General features: G+C 37.6%; 1 protein-coding gene across 4 annotated transcripts in view; it reads right to left on the bottom strand.

The window, feature by feature from the left end:
• LOC131076011 (uncharacterized aarF domain-containing protein kinase At1g71810, chloroplastic) overlaps nucleotides 1–18930 on the bottom strand; it is a 291860-nt gene extending 272930 nt beyond the window's left edge. For all 4 annotated transcript variants that reach the window (XR_009359117.1, XR_009359118.1, XM_059213057.1 and 1 more), the window contains exon 1: nucleotides 18386–18930. Coding sequence is in view for 2 of the 4 variants with exons in the window: in XM_059213057.1 (XP_059069040.1) it covers nucleotides 18386–18769 (384 nt within the window). In the remaining 2 variants the exon portion in view is untranslated. The remainder of the gene's footprint in view (nucleotides 1–18385) is intronic.
• Between the last annotated feature and the right edge of the window lie 1423 nt (nucleotides 18931–20353).

The following is a 20353-nucleotide window of genomic DNA, read 5'->3' as shown; positions in this document are numbered from 1 at the left end:
CGGCTGCTTGTATGGATGGACATACTTCCACCGACTGTTCAACTGAGATAGGAAGGGAAATTCCAGTCTTATGCACATTCTTCTAAATCTTATTGTAGGTGACTAACTACTTCAAGAGTTCCAATAATACCATCTTGTCCGTAGGATAACGTGGAAGCTTGTATGGTGGAGATGAGCATCCTTTAACTCTTATGTATGTGAACTTGGGGTATTGAATGAACCAAGCACCATACTTCTTCACTAATTCCTTCGCTTGCAAGGATAACCTCTAATGGATGCCACCTTGCAATGTTCTTACTATGTGCATGGAGAAGGCATCATTCACCCTCCTAAAATGTGCCTTGTTGTGGAAGTGCAGCTATGTGTAGCACTCACACACTCTTATCTCTCCTCCTTCGTTTCCAATTGGGCCTCTATACATCAATCCTTTATATTCATAAGCTCTTGCAAGTGAGTAGATAATATACGAACTCATGTAGAACTGCTTAGTGTGCTCTAGTCTTCTCAACTGTAGATCAATGTTATTGCTTATGATCCTCGCCCAATTGACCTTCTCTCCACCTATTGTCACTACCTCCATGTAGTAAAACATTTGATTCTCAAACTAAGAGGCTTGAGGACTTCCCATGATCTGGTTGAACAAGGTGATCAAGTCACTATACTCCTCCTTGAAGTCGATTTGGTGAAGCTTATTAGGCATTTTGGAGAGGCAAGCCCTAGCCTTTAACATCGAGTATTTATAGATGATGCCCAAGCATTTGTCAAGGTCGTCATCAAAGATTGCTTATGCTCCCTCCTTATTCTTATATATCATGTCCTTGTGATCAGGTATGTTGAATGCCTCACTGATGGTGGCTTCTGATAGGAATGCTATGACCTTGTTGTCAAGTGCCACTATTTGTCTTGTGTTGGCATCGTAGTGTTTGGCACATTCAACTATTAACTTGTTGCACTGGATAGCTGGAGCAAAGCCAGTTGCTCGCACAATTCCACTCTCAATCATCTTCTTTCATACTCTAGAGGGATTTCTCTTGTATAGAGGTTCTTGGAACTTCCTCATGTTTATCTTGACTAGATTGGCATCTCCAACGTTAGCCTATAGGGATACGATCTTAGACTCCGGTAGCACTCCTTTTGAATCTTCTTTGATGAGAGCTTGCCTTGAAACTCCTCCGGCCTTCGGGGCTGCCATCTTTTACCTGTGAGAGTTGTCCAAGTTAGGGTTTTGAAAGGCTATTAAAGTATAGAAGATTGACAATCATTAACAAGGATAGCAATTTAGTCTTTGAAAACTTGAAAATCAACATAAACCCTATTGAATTGCTATAACCCTAGCTTTAGTTCAGACCCTAACCCTCTAAAAACTCAGATTTACTTAAAAAAATGATTATAAAAATGATGAGGAACACAAATCAGTAATTAAGGGTTTGAACATAAATGCTATTGAAAGAATTTCAAAATTCAAAACTCTTCACAACCCTGATCTAAACCTGTGCCTGCTCAAAATCAGACCTGATACAAATAAAATGATTCAAATATTGCAAAATTCAGAACTGATGTAAGCACTAATTGATGCCTAAATGATGCTTATGCTCAGAAAATCATCCCTTAGAGGTGATGGCATTCGCCTAGATGCTGAAGAATTCACTGAGACAATGCAAAATTCGCCCCCTCCTTGATATTTCTGATTTGTTGTTTGCTGATTGGAGGAGGAATTTCACTGAATATGCCTGAAGTTCGCTGTTCAATGGAAGGAAATCGCTGAGTTGATGATAAATGAAATGATCATCAACTCTCCTTTATATTGGCTACACCCTAGAGGTGTGTCTCTTGGCATTTCAACTTCCAATGAAGCCAACTTATCATATTCAATGCATTGCACCTTTTCATTTTCCAAGGTAAAAGCCGACTTGTTTTGCCTTTTGAATTTCAAAATGTCGTTCTATGCTTGCCTTAGCACCAAATGTGCTACCTCATCGCCTTGGTCGTGGATTTGAGCAACCTAGGGAACAATTTGATCACTGCCATGGATTTCAGCAAGTGAAGGAAAGATTTGACTTATCCCATGGATTTTGGGAGGTGATGGAAAGGTTTAATGAAGGCCGTGGATTTTGGCCAGCCAAGGAAGAATGCAAGGAAGCTCATGGATTTTGGGGGTCAAGGAAGAATGCAAGGAAGGTCATGGATTTGGGCAAGTTAGGGAAAAGAGTTGATGAAGGCCATGGATTTGAGGAAGTCAAGAAAAAATCACTTACTTCCACTTCAAGTTGATTATTTCATTCCTTGCCTAAGTTGATCATTCCAATGCCTTTGCTTGCAATCTTGGAGGATTTAGAGGGGTAAATTCACTCATTGCCACTTCCATTTAACATCATCATCAAGACCTTCATGGTCCTCATCAAGCATTTTACCTTAGTTGATTGATCATCTCTCCTTGATCATTCCTCGCTTCTATGCTCTAACCCTGACCTGGACCTGAAGGCCACCATGTGAGCATCACTTAATGATCATCTTGACTTCTATTCATTACTTAAGCATTGAGAGCTATAATGACCTCAATCTAACCTAAAGAAAGACCTAATTGCTACTAGACTGCCTGAGACCTCAAACTACTAGCAAAAACAGGGGGTCCCCATTTGCAATGGGGCGATGTGTGAAAAGGTCACAACACTTCCATAGCCAATTCTTCCAATACCTGCAACGCCTTGCATTCAAAGTTTAACACAAGCAAGTTTAATAAAAAGAAATTTAGTCTTTAAAGTTTCAACTTCCAATTTCATTAATAGTTTTTTATTTTTTTGATATTATTTTTATAATGTATAACTTTGGCTATTTATTCAATCTTCATAGGTTGCTAGTTCATCTACATCTAAGAGGAATTGGAGCACATATTCTTTCATCCACTCAATAAAGCACAATAGATTGCACTCAAAAAGAGTGGAGAATTTAGTATATGTGCATTCCAACTTGTGTGTCCTTTACTCAAACAACATGACTACAACGAAGCATGAAGATGTGGGATATAGAACTAGAGCATACTGACTTGAATGCTTTCACTTCCCAACATATTGCATTTAAAGAGTCTAAAACCCAATACACTTTTAGTGCAAGTGGCACTGGCAGTTGCACTAGCACTACTTGTGGTTCATCTAATGTTAATAATAATGATGATATTGATGATTTAGAAAAATTATTTGATTATTAAAATTTTAAAAGTTAAAACTAATTATTGAGCTTGATATTATTATTTTGATATTGAACTTGAAGTTTGAACAATGAATATTTATCATGTATGTTTTGAGTGACATTCAACTTTATGGTGGTTTTGTTGTTTATATGATGCTATGTGATATTCTAATATTAATTTTTATATATATATATATATATCAAGGTTGTAAATATCGGCAGAAAATCGCAAAAATCGCGATATATCCCGAGCCATTCAACGCGCCCATTTCATCGGTGAAAAAATCGGAAATGATTTTTTCAGTAAAAATCGTGAATCGTTTGACTGTAAATCGCAATTTTATCGCATAAAAATCGTGCGCACGACGGAACCCTAAAAAGTAAAAAAGTTAAAGTTTAAAACAAATGTCAAAAAAAGAGGCGAAATCGGAAATCGTATTGCACGCGACTTTGCTGTTTTCGACTGCAACTTCCCCACCGATGCGGCATACAGACTCTGTTGCAGGTTTTTATTTATTTTGTTTGCTCATTCGTGATTCAAAATTTCCACGGCATATGCCATATACTATTATACTGTGTTAAATTGTTATTTTATTTTTATTTTATCTGCTCATTCCAGATTCGTGATACGAAATTTCCAGTATACTGTGTTAAATTAACATCTTTGTAATAAGAAATAAATTTAATTCAAATAAAAACTGTATAACCCAAATCAAATTAATAATAGCGTGTGTATAGTGTATCACTGTATAATATATAATATATATTATATATTATTAATTTACATATCAATATTTATTAATAGTGTAAGTGTGTAACTATAACTGTATATTATTAATTTACAGTAATTTTTCTGCAACACGGTATGAAATTTGAATAAAAAAATGTCACAAAATTAATATACAATTACACTGTAAAATTCATATTAAGTTATTAACTATTAATTTGCAGTAGTTTTTAATTAAAATTCATACTGTTTAGTGTGTTGTGTTTTTAATTATTATTATTTTACTGTAGTTTTCCTAAGACTGTAGTTTACTATAGTTTCCTAAGACTGTAATTTACTATTATTATCTTACAGTTACTCTATTATTAATTTACAGTTTACTACACAGACACTTATCAAAATCTAATTTATTACTATTATTACACAATACACTGTATTGTGTAATAATAGTAATAAATTACTAATAGTGGTGTGTCACTGTGTAATAATAATTAACTGTATCCACGATCTACAGTTACACAATGCAATAGTGGTTTAAAAATAACAGAATTGAGATGTATCTAATTGATAATGGAGACACCTACAATAAGCTACATGAGACATTTATCTGGATTCTGTAGTTTGGTACTTTGGCTGTGAGTCGCGACCATGCTAAATTGTCCAATTTTAGTTTGTGTTCATCTTCAATTTATATTTATTGATCCATGTTTGGTCTCTTTTGATAGGTTTCTTTCGAATTTCTATAAAAGACAATGGCTTCTGCAACTAGAGGTGGTACAAGTAGAGGTGGTGGTAGAAAGAGGGATCCTATGTGGAAACATGGCACACCAAGTGCAGTGGCAAAAGAGGTTATTTGTAACCATTGCACAAAAACTATGACCGGTGGCATATACCAACTCAAAATTCACCTTGCACAAATCAATGGACAAAATATTACAGTATGTGACAATTGTCCTAAAGAGGTTCAAAGGGAGGCAAAAGCAAGACTTTCAGAATTTGAGCAAAAGAAGGTAGAAAAAAAGAGGACAACAGAGGCAATGGCAGCTCCAATTAGGAATATCAGTTCTACAGAGTCAGAAAATATTGGGGGGGGCAGCAATACATCTGGTTTTTTCATTCCTCGTAACACTCCTGGTGCACAACCTGGATTGTTAGGTACTTCATGGAATAAGGAAGTGCATCAGCAGACAAGAGCGGCAATGGCTAGATTTTGGATTTACAACAATATTCCATTTAGTATTATTGAGAGTCCATATTGGGAGCAAATGGTCAATGGATTGACCGTATCTGGTAAGGGGTTCAAGTCCCCAAGTCGTTATGAGTTGAGTGGGCCATTATTGCAGGATGAGGTCCAAAACACACATCAGTTGGTGGAACAACAAAGGAGGAATTGGGAAAGGAATGGCTGCACCATTTTATCTGATGGGTGGACGGATAGTAGGAATAGGACACTCATAAACTTTCTAGTTGCTTCAAGGGGACAGGTGGTAATTTTAAAATCGATTGATGCCTCAGATCAAGTGAGGAATGCAGAAACCTTTTGCAACATGTTGGATGAGGTGGTGACTGAAGTGGGAGTGCAGAATGTTGTTCAGGTTGTGACCGATAATGCAGCTGCATATGTGGCTGCGGGTAAACTTCTACAGGCTAGGCATCCGTCATTATTTTGGATCCCTTGTGTTGCTCATTGCCTTGATTTACTCCTCGAGGACATAGGGAAACTTAGTTGGGTGAAGAATGTGGTTGAAGATGGAAGGGAAATCACAAAGTACATCTACAACCACACATGGGTCTTGGAGTTTATGAGACAACACACTGATGGTAAGGATCTTGTGCGTTCATGAGTCACACGTTTTGCCACGAATTTCCTCAACTTACAGAGCATATTACGTGCATTGCCCAACCTGAAGAGGATGTTTGTGAGTGAAAGATGGTTGCAAAGCCCTCATTGTAGGAAGCCTGAAGCAAAGAAGGTCATGAAGGCCGTTTTTTGATGATAGATTTGCCAAACTCATGGAGGAGATCATCAATGTAAGTGTTCAAAGTTCAAATTTCAATTGATGATATATTTTTTAATTTTCTAATATTACACATTGCTGATTTTTGTTAAATTTGTCATGTCTAGTTGTCAGAACCGTTGGTGAGGGTTCTACGGATGGTGGATGGGGATAAAAGCCCCATAGGGTATCTATATGAGGCCATGGATAAGGCCAAAGAGGCAATTCAGCACTTGTATGGGTCAGAGAGGACTAAATATGAGCCCATATGGTGCATAATTGATCGAAGGTGGAACCGACAACTCCACCAACATATCCATGTTGCTGCCTACTATTTGAACCCCAAGTTCTTTTACTCCCGCAGTTTCAAAATAGATCAGGAGGTTCAACTTGGCCTTGACACATGTATTCAGAGGTTGGTTCCTGATGAAAATATTCAAGACATCATTGTTGATGAGTTGCAGAGGTACAAGAAGGAAGATGGGCCATTGTTTTCTTCACCTATTGGTATTCGTAAGAAAGACACCCTGTTGCCAAGTAAAAAAAAATGTGCTCTTAAATCTATTTTACGGTTTAACTTTACCATTTATTTCAATCTTTAAGTTTATAAAAATATTTACCAAGTTATAAATGCCAATTTGTATGCTTGCAGATCTGTGGTGGGAAGATTATGGTGCCACAACACCTAATCTTCAAAAGCTTGCAATCCGCATATTATCTCAGCCTTGTAGTGCTTCTGGTTGTGAGGCGCAACTAGAGTGTCTTTGAGGCCATTCACACAAAATAGCGAAATAGGTTGACTCAAAAGCACTTGAATGACCTTGTATATGTGCGGTACAACCTTCAACTGCATGAAAAGAGGGTACAAGGGAACAATTCATATGACGCACTTGACATTGATGAGATTGATCCATACATAGCGGATTGGATTGCTGAACCTGATGGTGCTACTGGTGATATTGATGTGGATGCATTTATCACTGACGCTCAGTTAGATGAGATGGAGAGGGAGGCAGCTGAATGGGCGGCAGAGGTGGCAGAACGTGAGGAGGTGGGAGATGAGTTTGTTGATCCAGAAGAGGCAGATTCATCACCGGTTGAGGATATTGCAGCTGCTGCAACACCATCTACTTCAGCACCCACTCAGCCGCAACAGAGTTTTTTGAGCTTTAGTCGCAAACGCAATCTATGATTTCCAGTTTTCAATGATATGAAACCATGAACTTAATATGTATTCAGAGTCCAGACTTCATTGATTTGTTTTGTGGTCTAGGCTCTACAATATGGATTTGACTCAATCGTATTTAGTATTTACTATTTAGAACTTGAACTTGTTTTTTTGGTATATCACTTTGCTATATGCCATATGGTATGTATTTGACTCAAAGTCTCAAACTATGATTTATATATGATTGAAGCCAGTAATATGCTATTGTGTTCTATAAATTTAGTGTATACAAGTGCTTTTTTAGAATATTTAAAAAAATTATAGATTTTCAAATGTTCGATAATTTTGCCGATTTATTGCCGATTTTTTCCTTTTTTTTCCCAATTCCCGATTTTTTTTAAATTTTCGGCCAAAAGCTTTCTTGCTGATTAAGATATTTACATCTTTGATATATATATATATATAGATATATGTATGTATGTATATGTATGTATGTATGTATATGTACATACACACACATATATATATGTATGTATGTATGTATGTATATGTACATACACACACATATATATATGTATGTATGTATGTATGCATGTATGTATGTATGTATACCTTGACAATTTTGGCCTTCCTAGAATAGCTAAGTGGAAGTTGTTGACTTGGCGGTCAACACCTCCTTGGGGACTTGTGACATGGCTTAACCATCTCCCGTGGGTCGGGTTAAATCTGGCGTTTGTATCGGACGTTGATAGTTCGAGTTTTTGACGCAACGGCAAACAATTCCAAAAATTGGTATCAGAGCCTTGGGTCACAGGTTCGAGTCTCCCTTCAGTGGGTGTTGAAGGCTCAATCGGTGCTGAGGGGGAGATTGTCGACTTGGTAGTCAACACCTCCTTGAGGACTCGTGACAAGGCTTAACCGCCTCCCTTGGGTTGGGTTACATCGGGCATTTTTATCGAACGTTGATAGTTCGAGATTTTGACGCAACAGTAAATGGTTCCAACATAAGTGAACCACCTTATACTCTTTTTAACTAAGTTACTGGTTCTGGTATGGATCTTGCAATGATTATGAGCATTTATCGATCTGAGCAAAGATATTGTAATATACGTTTCTTAACCTCTGAAAATATCTTAAATTTGATTTAGATCAAGTGGTCTCAAATGCCAAAATTATATTAAGCCTTGCGAAATTTAAGTGAATTAGCACCATTTTGAAAAATTTTGAGTACAACTATTAATATTTAAAAGTGGTTTATTCTATGAAGTGTGTTGTTAGCTCAAATTTGTGATACTGTGGGTTTTAATCAATTTGAAAGAATTTCTTTTCTCCATACCGTTTCATTATATTTCAGTTTTTTCATATGGATCATCCTTTGAAGGTGTATTAAGCGAAAAATTAGCTTTCCTTTTGCATTTTTGTGTATTTTAGTTTGTTCTATGTGTTGTTATTTGAGAACACAATTAATTAGCCCTACACCAGTGATATGTGACTCATACATTTGGTTTTCCACGAAAGAATAAAATGAGTGGAATTAGATTTATTTATCAGAATTAGATACCCTTGACTGTTTTGGGTACAAGTTATCCAACAACAATCTCCATGATACATAATCAATGGAATGGACAAATCTCTTTATTCAGTTATGATATAACTCCTTTCAGTAGATCATTTACTTGCCCTAGTTAAATATTATCAGAGTTTAGCACATGGCAGATTATTAAAAGTATTATTATTTGATCCTTCCTTGACTTGGAAGGTCTCAATTCCAAAAAAATCATCATTGTATGGTTCAGGTCTGCACATGCAAGGAGATTGATGGATGACAGTAATGCAGTCAAAGGCAAATTCACAAGCCTTGTGGAGATCAATCTGGAACCTCAACCCCATTCATGCAGAATTCAGATCGGAATGATGAAGGTCATCCATAGATCATCAACAAAGTATATGCCCACATGTAATATGCAGGGGCCACCAACAAATACAATCTAATGGGAATCCTAAGCAACCTAATCATCAATGAAAGGAGTAATGTTGCCAACAGTTATGCATGTTGTCATGATCATTTTGTTGTGTTTCCATAATATATTTATTGTGGAGAAGCAAAATTTATCTATTCACTAGACCATCTACCAATCTAAAGCTTGAGATCCTTGTAAGGAATTTGCCTCACATTTTGTCTTGGTGTACAATTGTTTTAAAATACATTTTCAGTACATCCCTTCAATGAGGAGCCTATTCAAAGCAATTGTTAAGCCTATAGTTCTTTATGTATTAGAGATTTGGAGTTCTAGTTTGCGATCTTCACGCCATGTTTTTATACATAGGGTCCAGACCATCATTGTAATGTCCCCATTTTTTGAGAGGAATTAATTAATTAATTTAATTAGATAAGTTGTCCAAATTATTATTATTTTTCATGGATAGCTTAATTAATTATTTCAATTAATAGTATTAAGTTAACTATTTATAAACTTATCAAATAAATTAAAAATTAAAAAATGACTTTATATTTAATTAATTTAATAAAGTGACTTGATTAAATATTATGTCATAAAGTCACTTAAGTAAAATAATATTATTTCTAGAAGCTTTTGGGTGATGGACTAAAAAAGTATAAAAGGGGATCTAGCTCAGCTTCTCATCAGCTTGGGATTGGTTATTTGATATCTTCTCTTGTATAGACTTGCAGAGCCAAAGGGTTTCTGCAGACTTAATCATTTGGGAATGAAAACTCCCTATGATTTGCATAACTGAGGTGGTGAGAGATCCTCCAAGGGGTTGCAGCTGAGAGTGGAGGACAACTTCAGTCTTTCACATTGTGCTCAAATTGTGGCCAAAGGCCAACCCAGCTTAAGTTCGATTTTTGTGAAGAAATTGGGAACATTTTGGTATGAAAGGATTTCATTAATTTTGCTTCAGTAATGCTGATTCCACCTCCCAGCTCGCTGAGTTTATTTTCAGACATTATCAGACTTGCCACAGCTAAGGAGGACCCACGGTTTTGCTTATAGAAACTCACACTTGCATCGATTTCAATACCTGACTTGGCGCTACATTTCTAGGGTGATATCGAGGGTTTTGAAGCAAATTAAAGGCTTTGAATTACTCTGATCTGCATTGGAGTCACTTCAGATTTTGAAAGATCACTGGAGGTTTATTTTGTGCTTAGAGTCCTCATCTTTTTGGCTTCCTAGAAGCTGATTTGCAAACTATATATTCTGCAGTTGTATCTCAGTCATACCCAGTCGATATAACAGCCTTAAGAAGACCACAATTTGTTCATAGAGGACCTTAACTGCATCGACCTTACCTTCTAACTGGAGCGCTCTACTTCTGAGGTGGCATCATTGATTCTTGATGGTTGAAAGGGGACTTAGAGATTGCAGATTATTTATTTCTGATCTGAAGCAAACCTGAACTAAGGAGAGAGTTCGAAATTGGTTATAAAAGGGTCACTTTGGTTGGTTATTGCTTGCTCCTTCATAATCAGCACTGGGCAACTTATCACAACAGGTTCATTCCATAATTTTTGCACTACTGAATTAGTTATGAGTCCTTGCTGCTATAGACGGCTATATATGTATTTCGGAGTTTGAGGGTGCATGTATCCATTTGCAAGCTTTAAGCAAAGATTGATTGTACTTGGCAATGGCATTCAATAAAGGAAAAATATGTAGCAGTAATGATATATCTATGATGGCAGCAGTGTGTATGCCAACTGTTTGTTGAAATGACACTTGCTGTAGGTGCATTAGAAAACCTTATATGTGCATTGTGATTAATTATAAGAGTCATTTATAAATTGAAGTGTTGAGTCTCAAGCATTGGAAGCCCCTATAATCAGTTTAATAAGAACATATCAGACTGTTAAACAAACAGTAAGCTAGAAGTTTGCAACTGAATTGTTTGACAATATTCCTTGAGCCATGAACAGCATAAAACGCAAGTTATACTGCAGTATACAATCTGCATAACACGCAGGTTGACAGCCAAAAGTTTGTGAATATTCCTTGTGTGCTCAGTCTAATAACTGCAGGAGATATTCCAATCATGCTCTAACTTATGATTCCTTGTGAAACAACAATTCCTTCCTTGCATTGTCCAGGCAAAGATTTCTAACTAAGCCCTCCACCTTGAGTGCATCTTCAAGCTCACTTTCATCCCACAAACTTAGATCATTAAGTGATTCAACTTTAGGATGTGAGTGATGTCCCAACATGAAACTTTGTTCTTTAAAGATGATTGCCTCTTTGGGCCCTACGGCATGCCAACTTTGTTGGTATCCCAGCAGTCTTCTGTTTCAATCTATCAGAATCTTTTTGTTCAAGTTTTATGAGATGCCCTTCCTCCCCTTTCCTCAAAGGTGGATAACAACAGAATTCTCAAAAAAGGTGGAAAACAACAGAGTTCTCAAAGAGGATATTAATTGAAAACACATGCAAGTCACTTGTGGACTTATCCTCTATAGCCACTCATCCCCAAGTTGGCTTTTGCAGTCTCTATCCCCTCCAAGAGATTGGCACCAAGAAGCAATTTATTTTTGGGTGCCCTATATACTGCAAGATTGGGGAAAGATACCATAGACTATAGTTATACATCAACTAGAGTGATAACTTGTCCACATTCTTCCAGCATCTTGACCAAAGATGTCTAGTCCTTTTGCTTCAAAGGATGTTATTCACAAACATAAATCCTTATAGAAGAACCCTAGAACTATGAGGATTATTACTTCCTCTTTTGAGCCCACTAGAGGCATTTGAGGCATAAGCACCCCTTGGATATAGTTGATTAGCTTCCAATGGGAAATAAACAAATGAGGCAATCTTCCTCTTTTCACATCACCATCAAAGAACCTCAACCCCTCAATCTCACTCCTAGGGAAATGGATCTGCTTCATCGTGGGGTCAAGGAACTTTCCCATGTCCACAAGCCCAGTCACGAAGATAGGCCTACATTAACAGAATCTTCTCTGCTACTAGAGATTCATTAGCCTTGAGTGTCAGGCAAGGCTCTGAAGGGAGCACATGGCTTCCTCTTACAATTGTCTACCTTTGTTCCTTCAGCCCTAAAAATTCCCCAATGAACATTCCCAAATCCTACATAGGATCTTTCACAATGATAAAAGATGACGTTGGTTCTTCTAGCCCAAGCCTTATTGCAAACATGGTACAGAATTAGTCTCCTCCATGATCTTCATCAGCGTCATGGTTTTGTGAGGGAACCTTCCCTTACAGGGTCTTTATTTTTACTTGTAATATGTCTTATGGCTTGAAGTTTGCTTACTTTAAGTTTGGCCACTCTTGCTTTGTTTACCTTTCTTCTATGCTTTGCATTCATTTACCTTCTATCACCTAGGGTCCTTTTACTATGATACTTCTCATTTGTAGTTGATTGTACTTTCAAATTGATCCTACACATTGATATGGTTTCTTTCATTTAACAAGTTGCAATCTTTGTAGCAGCAATATGAGGGAATTTAGGTTGTTTAGGCTGCAAAGATGCTGTTCAGTTTCAATAAACTTGACATGTGTGGACCATAAGACATCCATGTCCCTTGGTCACAACTTGTTATAATTTTTTCTTAGACCAATAACATGTTCTCTATGGAATTTATTTCTCCATATTAAAATATATTTGAGTTAATTCTATATCATATCATTATAAAGAGAAGTGAGAGAAAGGATTTGATAAAACCAAGACCAAATGAACTCTCCCTAGATTGAAAAAATCAAGTTCAGTGGATTTCTTTATGGGAGGGATTCTAGAAACATGACCATGAAGATCATTTATGTTGGTAAGCAGTTAGACTAGCACCTTAGATCTTTGCTCGGAGAAGCAAAGGCTCTTACAACTAGAATCGAATCCTCACATCTCATCATTACCATAGAGAAGCCAATACAGCTGCAAATTTGCTTGCCAACCTATGTGTTGTATTGTGAGCCCAATCAACCACTGAGATACTTACATCAAAATATTCAACCAGTTAGTTGTTTAGTCTCTCAAATCCATCATCTTGAAATGATACATCTATCCAAGCATAAGTGATATACACTTGTCTATGAGCTTACATCTTATGTTATCCCACGGGATATCGTCACATTAACATATATTGCGGTACTACAACTAATTAATAATAATGATTTCCATAGAGAAAGTACGCAACACCCCATTTACATAAAGCCTTGTGATGTTCCTGAACAGAATTATGCCAAATACCGATCAAATTTCTGATCTCTCATAAAATTAATACAATTCTGATGATTGAATTCTGATTGGAAAATAGAAACCCTACTGCTAGGAAACTCTGGAATTTTGAATTAATGAACCCTAGGTGACAAAAAATAGCATTAAATCCTTCAAAAAAAAATATTTTATTTCTAAAAATACAATGCGACAGTAACAATGATCAATCTGAAATTTTTTAACAAATTTTCCACTCACAAATGACCCTGTGCAGCCAGGTACAGCTGGATCTGTTGGTAGTACTGCTGCTCCACAGAATTGCAGAAATCCTGTTTGCTGATGGTATGAGCCTGGAGTGCAATTTCTGAATTTTCCAATGTTCCACGGGCGTTGCGGACGGGGGGACCAAGGGCCTAAGTTTGGGGACGGCAGGGGGACGGCGGCGGGGTGGTGGTGCTGATATAGTTATACATATACATATAGTACTTGAAAAACTAGTTTTGAAAAGATATATGACAGTATTACAGTATAAGAATTACATTTCAAATGAGACTATAAGAAATTTGAAATACTAAATCTAAATACCAAGATTTCTTCAATGCTAATTGTGTTGTTATATGGAGCCTAATCAGACTCGGAGGTTAAATTTTCCCTGCTTCTATCGGCGCGGTTTCCCCCTATATTTTTCAACGGGAGTTTGGGGGCAGCGCCCCCAAGTTGGGGTCAACGGGCAGCGCTCCTTGCGCGTTCCCTGTCGCAATACAAGGCGGGGTCAAGGGGCAGCACCCCGCGAGGCCAAAAATACTTTTATTATTTTCTAAAGGCGTCAGGTGTTATTTTTCTATTGGCCCACGTCCAATTAGGGTTACCCCTTAACCCCCCCAAAAGTCACATGTTTTTTCAAAACTGTTTTTTTTGGTTAGCTTTGACGTGGGAACATGGGAGATGCCTGGGCGTCTCCCTGTCCCTTGAGAGACGTCTGAGCGTCTCTCGAGAGACGGGGAGACGCCCAGACGTCTCCCAGGAGACGTAGAGACGTCTCCGCGTCCCGGCGGCGCTTGGGTGGCGGTGGCGGGACAGCGGGGGACGTCGCGTCCCCGCCCCCCGTCTCCGAGACGTTTCTGACGGGGGGACGCGCCCAAAAAGGGGGGGGACGCATCCCCTTGGAACACTGGAATTTTCCCCACGTTTACAGATCCAAATGGTGCTGACTGTACGGCCGCCCAGCTAGTTGTGAGATCTGAAGATGAATGACTGCAGCACTGGAGTTCTGACATTGTTGTCAATATGTTAATTGCTGTCCCTAAGTTGTTTCTGCCCACAGCTTGAATAAACCCTAGCCACCAATACCTCAGATCTGAAACCCTGCAGTTAATGATGATGACCAGCTAATAATCTGAGAGCAGCCTTAGGATCTACCTGTCATTGCTTTAAATTGACCTCCTCCTATGGCGGTTGGATTTATGTTGATGTGAACAGATCCAAACATCTATTCGTTTGACCTGACAATGATAACAAATTCTCCATTTTAGTAGATCATGCAACCCCTGAATGGAATTGCCAATGCAAGAGGCCAGGATTTCCATCCTAACCTCTCAGAACAGTGGAGCCAAGAGAGGTTTTGTCCTCCTAGATCGCAGAGTTGCAGCCAAGGATTTTCACCCTTGAATGCAAGATTGAATTTTGAACTCAAAATGAATGATGCCAAAGATGAAATTGTTATGATCAAATGCTGCTGGGTGCCTACTCGGTATACCTTTTCAAATTGGGCCCTTCGATCTAAATTTCCCTCCAAGTATTCAAAATACTTTTATTATAATTAGATGTTTTAAGAACTTTTTTTAATTAAAATATTATATTAAGTTGCACCTTTAAATAAATATTATTGGATCCAACTAAAAAATAATATTTTAATTTCCCTTCACTTGTTCAATCCTTTAGCCTACAGGAAAGAGAATAGGCCAAAGGTTTTCTCTACAATGCTTATTTGAAAAATGGAGCAGGACAAGCTTCTTGCTGCTTATGGGATACATATATGCTGTGAGCTCCATTCTCGGAAGTGGAGTTCATTCTATATAACACCAACCTTTCACCACAACTTGAACAGACCATTTAATTTAGAAAATTTAAATAAATCCACTTAAGGAGGAGATTGACAAAGGCCTGTGGTCAACAAACAGTTGGCAGGAACATCAAAAAGCCATCCTAACCAAAGTCATTTTCAAATTAGCCAAACTGTCTGCATTAACATGTTGTGGAAGACTCCACATGGCTTTCACAGATAGTGCTGGGGGGTGATTTGCAGACTCTGATATTAGTTAATGCGAAAGGTTATGGAAAATCCTGATGAACCTCAAACATCAGTGGCCAGAGGCTAAGACAAAAAGAAAAGTCAGAACAAGTTCAAGGCAATTCTGCTCATGAAGCCAAGCTTTGAACTTGGGAATCCTAATAAGCATGGATTAGAACTTAGAGCTTGAGTGCAGAGCTTAACCAACTCAAAATCAACAAAGCCTATAGTTGCACACCAAATTGCATTAGCCATTTCCCTGTGTCTTTGACATTGGCAGCCAGGTCTTTTGGTCTCTGTCTTGCATTCTGGAGATTCCAGGATATCTTGAACTGTGGTTGTCAGACAATACCAAGAAAAGTTGGCGATTTTCATAGAGTTTTTTAAAAGTCTTGACATTTTAATTGATTTCTTGCTTGCTGCTTGTTTGGCCCTGCAACCTGTCTAGTTTTGGAGCGTGTGATTGGCATATGAAAATGATGAAAGTTGCCTTTGATGACAGTAGTGGGTGTGGCATGTATTGGCCCACGTGGACCTGATCGTGGACCTTACGATGATTTATTGCAGACGATCAGCCTCCATCCCCATGTCTTGGCTTAGCTAGCCAAGTCCACATCTCAGCTCAAGGATTCACCAACCTGGCTTATGGAAACCATAGCAGCACACTTGATGGGCCTGCACTTTGAGGTTGAACAAGCTTCCCCTGGACAGGTACTTCCTCTTCTCAAAATTAGCATTCTGAATCAGCTCTGTTGATCCGAAAAATGGATCATAATAGCATGATTATGCAGTCAAGTGCTGTCATTCCTAGTTGAGAAGCTGTCTAAGAACTATGGTTGCACATATTTCCTCTGTTTGACAGGTTTCAAAGCCATATTGTTTGGCCTCAGGTCACAGGAAGCCTTGGAGTGATCCAGAGCATCTCATGGAGATCAGAAGACAGGTGATCAGATGTTGAAATGAAGAGAAAAATGTGTTAACTGTCAGTTTTCAGCAGGGGTCAGTTTTGCAACTACCCGATGGTTTCAAGAGTATCACAGTGTATTAGCAGCAGTCATTCAACCACCCCAGTGGTTTTGGAAGTGACACAGAGAAATCGTGGCAATATTGTCACAGCTTGGACAGAATATGGAAGATGAAGGGTTTTCACCTTTCAATTCATATCCCCAATATTAAATCTTCCTTTTGGCATCAAGGATGGACATGGGAAAGGCATAAGAACACTTCAAACTCATCGTACAAGAGTTGACTCTCAATTGTACCTTCATGTTGCTCAAGTTTTAATGTTTGCACGATGTGGAACAGAGTTTCCATCGTGCAGAGACCATTTGCAGGTGTTTGGAGCTTGCTCAACTTGTTGTAGAAGCTCTTTTCCATCCTAGAAACATTGTACAAACTTAGAAGGACTATGAGCTCACTCTTCCAGAATTGTCTCCCATTTTGTGGGTTTCTCCAATGTACTTGTGTGTTTTGGTCTTTCGGCGATTTGATTTTGCACTGGATGGTTGTGATTTCTTGTTTTCCTTATGTTAATAGTATAATACAATGTTAAATATGCTATGCTAAGACTGAATCTATAGGCATTTAAGCTAGAAATTCAAGTGTTTAAAGGTGTTGTATGGAATTATTTGTGCTGTTTCTGAATTCAACCGTGCAAGATTCTTTTGCACCAATGTCTCTAATGTTGTATGGAGTCAACAGGCCAATATCTGTAACTGGTGATTGCTAGGAGATTATCTCCAGCATTTTACAGATTATCTGTAACAACAAGTAGCTGTGATTTTAGACAGTACAATGCAGTATTCTCATTTTGAAGGTTCGGTGCCCTTCCCATAGCTTCTAGATTCTTCTTGTAGTAATTCATGTTGTGTAATCCAGTGTCATGCGGTTTCTACACAAGTATATAATAATTTTTTCCGTGATAAATAAAGCAAAACACTCAGAAAATGCTTTTTTGCATATTAGGCCTGATTCATTTTCATATTCAGAAAGATTGGTATCGGCAAAGGAATTTCTCTTCAAGTTCGTCCATTCCCAGCGGCATGTGAACGAGACAGACTCTTTTGCCGCTAAATAAACTTAATCTAGTATATCATACTTCCCAGAAAAAAAATCTTAAACTTACGTATTTTAGATTATTTCCACAGGTACCTATTTTCGAAATATATACCTGGAATGAACTATGTAATATCTAGCTTTCTTAAACATATCGTCTCCTGTAAAAATGATAAGATCAGTCTGTTACATGTCAGCAATTTACTGGCACGATATCAGCAAAACAGCATACATCCCACCTAGACTGAAGTATAAGAAAACAGTCTTACTAACACAGCTTTGTGCTTTAGGCAATTTTCTTTTTTCTTTTTATAGGTTTCTGATGCATTTAATTTTCAGTTTTTTTGTTGGAGTCTCGCCAGGCACACTCCCATGGTTTACTTTAAGTCCGTCAAAATCCAAAAAAAAAAAAAACGTCCCTTATAAAAAATGCCTTCCCTCATGTCCATAGGATGTGCTGTTGCTTCTATGACTAAGCAATCCTCATTTCAGCCACTTGTGAACATTAAAATAAATTAAAAAACGTAAGCAAACTACAAAAGGAGATTATCCTCTGCTAACCAAATTTAGTTTCAAATGGTGGAAAGCTAAGAATTCACCGCAGAGAGATAAAAAATTTAAGAGAAATCAACCGAAATTCTGATTATCTTACGCTGACCAAGAATCCGTAGCCATAATTTCGACATACGTACTTATCTAACTCCCAGAACATTTCAATTTTCACAAATGGAGTGCTAAGAACGACAACAACTGCCAATGTAAAGTTACAAAGATACCTTAAACATGTAATCAGAACGCCCGAGGACATTATCAATATAGCGCAGGAAGAACCAACGTCCAAAGCTGGATCCTATCTGCAATAGCCGTCGGAAAAGAAGAACCGGCCGCCGACGATAAATAGAACCAATTTTGGTGGCATCGTATTCATTTAAAAGCTCTGCCTCTGAGCTACCTGCTTCGAATAAATACCCCGAATATTTTGAAAATGTATCCGTCTCCTCCAAATTTTCGCTCCTGAAACATTTTACGCGGCAGGTGCGAGCCAATCTTCGGCGAGAATTGAGGTTTTGGTGCAGATTTAGAGAAATGGCGGAGGCAGAGTACCGGTGAAAATGGCAGGGATGCGGTGGAAATGTTAGGGTTAGGGTTAATGGCCTCATGTTAGACTGAAATTTTTGATCTGGCAGAGCTGTGAAATTGAGGAATGGAATGCCTGTGCATCGCCGAGTGAAGTCTGTGGAAGGTAATACAGCCAACGGGCGTATGAGGCGCGCGTGTGTCCACGTAAGCTCCACGCTGGCAAGATTAACGCCATCCTTAATTTGAATCGAGGATGGGCAAACGGATAGTTTTTTTTTAACTATTGAAAAAAGCAATTAAATTATTTTACATATATTATTAGTCAATGGATTTTTTTTTATTAGTGCTTTTGAATGAATCTACTATAAATTAAGTCTTGTTAAATGAAAGGTTTAAGATTGGTCAATATAAGAGATGAGACAAAGATTATATCTTTAATGATTTTAGTTGAATAGATATCCTTCTATGTTTGGCTCTTAGTCCTTGACTCCCAATCAAAAAAGTTTCAACCTAAAACTTGTAATTGAGAACATATAAGATTATTTAAGAATTATTTTAATATTATTTTATTTTACTTTAAGATTTATTTAAAAAATATTTTATTCATATTTAGTAGGTCATTTTATTTGTCTTTATACAAAGATATTTTATTTTATTATATTTAATTAAAAATTATTGTAAAGTTTTAGTTTTTCTAAATATACGTTCTATTTTCAATAATTTGTTGTTAGCATGTTCATGCTATTACACTCCATTACTTACTATCATTGTAGTTACACCTCTTTAAGAGGGTCATAGCATTATTACATTTTAATGTATTTATGAGTTGTGTTTTAATGTTCAAATAAAGCAAGAAATCTCTAAACAAGTTGTTGCTTCTAAGAGGGTCAAAGCTTTGTTGAGAGTTGTTCAGATTGATGAATCGATATTAACCCACTTCTCTGAGACACATATCTCTTTTACATTTTATTCAGTTGTGTATGATATTGATTTTCAAAAAATTTAAATAGATAAATTCAAGGTGTATTGAAAATCTTAAAGAGTTCTAAAAAATGCTACCTATTGCTATCATTAGTCAACTTCTAGATGATTTTGGGTTGTTTAGTTCTTTTTTCTTCACAACTCTCGGGCAAAGAAAGATATTGCAATTGACCGACATATAATATGGTCAAATAACTGTACGAGTCAATTCAAGAATGCCCGTATGTTTTATTGGTTGATTAGAATGCATGTGGAGAGGCGTATACCTCATATTTGGTGTTTTTTTTAGGCAAGGCATGGGAAGGGAGAGCATGATGGAGCAGGTGCATGTTTGAAGAGAGCTCTAGATAAGGAGCAATTAAGAATTTCAGGTGCAAATTTATCTGATGCATGTTCTATTGTTGATTGGTGTAGTTCAGCATTGTCACATGGAGGTACTCTTGATTCAGTAGTGACTAGATTCTTTTGGTTGGTTGAGGAGGGAACAGTGGGAGATAGATTGGATTGTCAAACAATTAAAGATTCTTCCAAGATGCATTCATTTCTCAGCTCAGATGCAAGTACATGGACCATTTAGACACGAGCATTGGCTTGTTTTTGTCAAAGTTGTGTTCGGTATGATTGGGATCAGTGCGAGTCAAGTGAGTGGGTTGATACGTGGGTTCCCCACTATCTAACTCCTT

Source organism: Cryptomeria japonica, chromosome 10, assembly GCF_030272615.1.
Source record: "Cryptomeria japonica chromosome 10, Sugi_1.0, whole genome shotgun sequence".
NCBI lineage: Eukaryota > Viridiplantae > Streptophyta > Pinopsida > Cupressales > Cupressaceae > Cryptomeria > Cryptomeria japonica.
This window is presented reverse-complemented; position numbering and strand designations above follow the sequence as displayed.